General features: G+C 41.3%; 1 protein-coding gene across 1 annotated transcript in view; it reads right to left on the bottom strand.

Annotated features, from left to right (window-relative positions):
- The window catches only part of Capn13 (calpain 13), a 61,490-nt gene that overhangs the window by 44,312 nt on the left and 11,705 nt on the right, over nucleotides 1-5,473 (bottom strand). Inside the window, exons 2-3 of the mRNA XM_005367973.1 lie at nucleotides 4,283-4,355; nucleotides 3,157-3,272 (exon numbers count right to left, since the gene is read on the bottom strand). Coding sequence (XP_005368030.1) covers nucleotides 3,157-3,272; nucleotides 4,283-4,355 — 189 coding nt within the window. The remainder of the gene's footprint in view (nucleotides 1-3,156; nucleotides 3,273-4,282; nucleotides 4,356-5,473) is intronic.

The following is a 5,473-nucleotide window of genomic DNA, read 5'->3' as shown; positions in this document are numbered from 1 at the left end:
GTGTGTGTGTGTGTGTGTGTGTGTGTGTGTGTGTGTGTAGGTGTCCACAGAGGCCAGAAAATGGTATCAGTTCCTCAGGAGTTAGAGTTGTGGGCAGTTGAAGCATTGTGGATGCTAGGACCTGAACTCAAGTCCTCTGTAAGAGCAATGTGTGCTATCAACAGCTGAGTCATTGCTCCAGCCTCCAAGAGTAATTTTTACATGGTGGTGCACATCTGAATGTGCTCTAGAGAAGTTTCTGCAATCCAAGGAGAGATAGCTACATAGAGACTTGTTTGACAGCACATGCTACATGTAATGTTGGCTGACACTGGACTTTTCTACATCAATGAAGATACTAAGGCAGTGAGACAATGGGAATTTTGAGGTAAAGGAACATGACAGGATAGCTCAGAACAAACCAAGATGGTCTTCAGTGAGAGCAGATAAAGTCTCAAGTAGTTTCAGAAAATTATGCAAGAAATTACTTCTACTGATAAAATTAGATAGAACAAAATCTCAAGGTAAGAAGATATGAGGGTGGAAGAGACTGTCGAAAAATGATTGTTGAATCTTTCTTACAAAAAAAATCACCCATAAAAATGAATGTGAGACCAATAATTAAGTCAAAAACAAAGACTTAAGAGGTTGTGTCTATGTGCCTGATATGGCGTATGTGGAGGTCAGAGGACTACTTGCTGGAATTGGTTTTCTCCTTCTACCACATAGATCCTGGGTCTTGAACATAGATCATCGGGCTTGGTTGGCCAAAGCCTGCTGAAATATCTTGCTGGCTCACAGATAACAAGATATTAAATGAGCTATCAGAGAATCTCAGGAGCAGCTTTAAGACATTATTTTTGGGAAACACTCTTTCTGGTAAAGCATACATATTAGTAAGTAACTCCAGTTATCTGTAGGTATAAGAACAAACTTCTAGAGTGTTGTCAGGGATTGTTCTGATTTAGTAAAGTAGTGGTTGTAGGTTCTCTTTCACGAGAAATGACTTTTTTAGCATAGATTTTTCTCAAGGTTCCCAGTACCAGAAATGTTTTCCCTCTTGTTGCGAGCGTTTCAGTACAATTAGAGAACCGTTGGTTACCACCAAGATTTGTGTACCACTGCTGCACCGTCAGGGTTGTTGTGCTATGGTCCTTGTTATGGTTCCTAGGCAACATAGCTAGGTCGGATTGTTGGTGGCCTCCCTCTTTTGGAAGCTTGCATGGGGCCTTCTAGTAACCTGAAAGCTGGTTCTCATACATGTGAGTAACGTTAATTGGATGGAGCAGGTTATGTTTAGGTATATATGTATGCACATACACATACATATAGGCATATAATAACAATTAATAAAAAAGATGCCATATATTTGACAGAAAGAAAAGAGGGATATATGGAAGGGTTGGAGGGAGAAAAGAAAAGGGGAAAAATGTTGTAAGTATATTATCTCAAAAACAAAAAAAACAAAAAAAGAAATAGCTCCAAGAGAAACAAGCTATGCAAACCAACTAATAGTTACTGGCTACACTAGAAGAGCTAAAGAAGTCATATTATTTTTTTGCAATTTTATTTTTTATTATGTCACTTAGTGGTGATGTGATCGTTAGGGAATAATTCCCAGGGTTGCTGAGGTGATGACCTCAGACAGTTAAACACAGGAAGAAGACGGTGCTGACTCTGGATGGGAATAGCTCTGCTTTGTGTAACAGCTGGCATGTGCCGAGATGGTCGCTTAGACCTGGATCCATTTCTGGGACACATCAGTAGTTTTCTCTTACACATTATAAAATTTGCCCTTTTTTCTGTTTATTCTGCATTATAATTTTGATTAGCCCTGTGGCTATTTTGGGGGTGATGATGTAGAAGGGTCATCTACTGGGCTTCTGTGGTTAGGTTGTTCACTACTGCCTTTATACAAGCAATATGTTATTTTAAAGAAGTCAAATTTTAAAAAGAGGTGGAGTGAGGTAATATAACTGTCTGTTTTACTTTCCTTTTTGTCCACTTTGCTGAATGTTTGATTAGCAAACATTACTCAAATTATTTCAAACACCCAAGGGTGTAGCAGTTCTCTTTACAAAGCTAGTATACCTCAACCATGACTAGAAAATAACACAGCGCAGAAAATGCCTTCAGATATAACGTAGGCACGGACGTTGTAATGAAACTCTTAGCAAACTGAAGTTGGTGGCATCAGGAAAGTCCCTTACTAAAATCCAGAGGAGGACAGAGCTGACTCTTGTCACTCTGAGTCAAAGGGTGTGCTAAGACAAGAGGGCATTAAAAGAGAACCAGCTCCAGCAGCTTGAAGATCATATCAGATTTAACCATGGAAAAATAAAGGAGAAATAGAGAGAGAATTCAGTAAGGTTGCCAGAGAGTTTACTATGGAATAGGTGGCTGTTTTTCTCTTTTTTCCTCAACATCTACTTGGAAAGTGGGAAAGGAGAGCCAAAAGAACTTCGCAGTGGCTATACAGTTGTAAAATATTTGAGAATAAATTTATCAAGAAGGGTACAGCACCAATGTGAAAACGCAACTGTAACATTTTATAGGCAGTCATAAAATCAGTTCTGAATAAATAGAAAGATATACCGTGTTTCTGGAAAGGAATAATTAAAACAATAAAAATGTAATTTTTCCAAATTAATACATAAATTACACGCTGTTCCATTCTACATCACAGTGGCTTTTCTGTTTAATTAGACAAAATTATTTTAAAATTCCCATGGAAGAGAAATGCGCAAGGATTACCAAGGTATTTGAGAGAAGAAAAATGAATAACGAGGCAGAACACATCCTCCCAGATGCTGCAACCCCTATAATCCTCCTGCCACTAATATCACCCCATGGTGCAGGGATAAGAGGCGAGAACTTAGTGGTCGTTACCTTTAGGGTTCTAGGTCAGGGGTTCTTTCACTACTTGTCACGTACCCCTCAAAATATGCCAAAGGAATCCTTAACATCATAGTCCATCCATTTCTATTTCCACGAAAACATCCCCCCCACACACACACACATCTTCTCTATGTGTGACTGAGCCATAAATGAAAGGCAGAACCCTGTTTAGGAGGAAAAAAGGGTTAACTGACATATAGATGTCACTTCCAGCTCGGGCTTCCAGGCCATGACTCACAAGAGTCCCCCATCAATGAAGGAACAGATTTGTGCACATACCCGGAACCGGAAGATCCCAGCATACTGGTGTGAGTAGCTTTGGTCCATCAGGATCTTCTGCAGACATTGCGGGTTCTGGGTCAGGGAGCCCAGTGCTGCCAGGAACCAGCAGTCTCCTGGTAGGGGATAAAGTCATAATGGAAATTGGTTGTGCTGGGAAATCCCACCCCCTGAATTCTACAGGTTGCGGATACCAGAGTTAGCAAATCTTCCTACAAATAGAGTGAGTATCCGTTGGAAATCTTTGAGACCAGAACATTTTCAAATTATTTTAAAATCAGACTATTTTCACCTACATAATCAATTATTGTCAGAATGAAACCGAAATTTAAATATGAATTCCTTTATGCTTCACGTCTCTCTCATATACTCAGACTTAAGCTTAAGGCCTAGTTTTCACACCTGCATTTAGACTGTGACCTGTCCAGGGAGATCAGGTATGCAATTTTCTTCTTGAGATTCTGGGTAGTACTCAAAACAGTTCAAAGTTTGGAGCAGTTAAGATTTTGGGGTTTGGCTCTAAGGAGATCCAACCTATGCTGAAGTTTTGCCCCCTGAGGGAGGAAAATTGGGAAAAGGATTTACCGAGCCAGTTCCAAGCAAGATGGAGGAGAGGATCCAGTGTTGGGGATGTAGGAATTGGGGGACAGGTTGGGTAGGTCTGGTAAGGAAGGCCAGGGAAGCCCCAGCTAAGCTTTGACAATGAAGGAGTTCCGCTTGCTCCCTGAATCCTTTTCTTATAGTTGTCCAGGGCTGACATCCAGCAATCTTTTTAACCACTAAACAGAGTCAGCAATGGTGCTTTATGTAATCACAGAAAATGCACCTGTATTTTTCTTTGCTAATGTTTCCCTGCCCCTTTCTATGCAGGGATCTCTCTGATCCATGCAGGCGTTTTCTATGCTTTCCCTTGATGGATGAGTAGCCTTGACCTTCTCCAGGTGCTGTGCTCAGAGCAGCAATCACAAAGAGACCCTCGGAGGGGCCTTTCTCCAGTTAGTGGAAACTCCAGTGGGCAGATTACAGTATGCTGGTTGGCTAGGTGTCTATGAACTTGGCTTAAGACTATAATTTCCCATGTGAAGACCACGTTGAGAGGCTGGCATGGAAGCTGTGGCGTTCTTACCCGCTCTTCCTTGCTGGATGTCAAATCTGCTTGCCCCTTCCAGGATGAAGTGAGGGGGATCATCTGATAAATCCTTACAAAAGACAAAGAAAAGTTATGAGCTTCTCTCATTCCTCTTTGCCTTGGTGTGCTACCCACAGCATCATTCACTTTGCCTTTGACGGGGACAGAAGTTAATTCTTAAATAGGTGCCCAAAATATGAATTAGGAAACTTTCCTTTGTTCTTTGGGTTTTATGGCTCTCGGGGAAGCAGGTGTCAAAGGGGTGTATATGTAGCTGACAAGACAGGCAATAAATGCACAAAGAAACTACACAAGGAAACGTCATAAATAAGGCCTGAAGATCTTTATATCAAATAGGCAGCCTGTCTGTTCCCAACAAGCCTGTGTTTTATTAGACAGTTATAAACAAATAAAAGTGAATAGGATCCATTCATCAGAGGAGACTTTGAGAAATATCAGGACTACACTTTCTCTGAGTGAAGCTTTTGCTGGGAAATGGCTGTCTTGGTTAGGGTTTCTGTTGCTGCAATGAAACACCATGACCAAAAAGCAAGTTGGGAAGGAAAGGGTTTATTTGGCTTACACTTCTACATTGCTGTTCATCACTGAAGGAAGTCAGGACAGGAACTCAAATAGGGCAAAAACCTGGAGGCAGGAACTGATGCAGAGGCTATGGAGGGATGCTGCTTACTGACTTGCTACCCCTGGCTTGCTCAGCCCACCTTCTTATAGAACCCAGGACCAGCAGCCCAAAGATGGCCCTACCTACCACGGGCTGGGCCTTCCTCCCATTGATCACTAATTAAGAAAATGCCTGTAATGTCTAAAATTAAAAACACCAATGATAGCCTTTGCTGGAGAGGTTGTGGAGGAAGGGGTACCCTCATCCATTGCTGGTGCAAACTTGTCCAACCACTTTGGAAATCAGTGTGGCGGTTTCTCAGGAAATTTGTGATCAACCTACCCCAGGACCCAGCAATACCACTCTTCGGAATATACCCAAGAGATGCCCTATCATATGACAAAAGCATTTTGTTCAACTATGTTCATAGCAGCATTATTTGTAATAGCCAGAACTTGGAAACAATCTAGAAGTCCTTCAATGGAAGAATGGATGAAGAAAGTGTGGAATATATACACATTAGAGTACTACTCAGCGGTAAAAAAAAAAAAAAATGACATCTTGAA

The sequence above is a fragment of the Microtus ochrogaster genome, unplaced genomic scaffold (genome assembly GCF_000317375.1).
Source record: "Microtus ochrogaster isolate Prairie Vole_2 unplaced genomic scaffold, MicOch1.0 UNK26, whole genome shotgun sequence".
Classification (NCBI taxonomy): domain Eukaryota; kingdom Metazoa; phylum Chordata; class Mammalia; order Rodentia; family Cricetidae; genus Microtus; species Microtus ochrogaster.
This window is presented reverse-complemented; position numbering and strand designations above follow the sequence as displayed.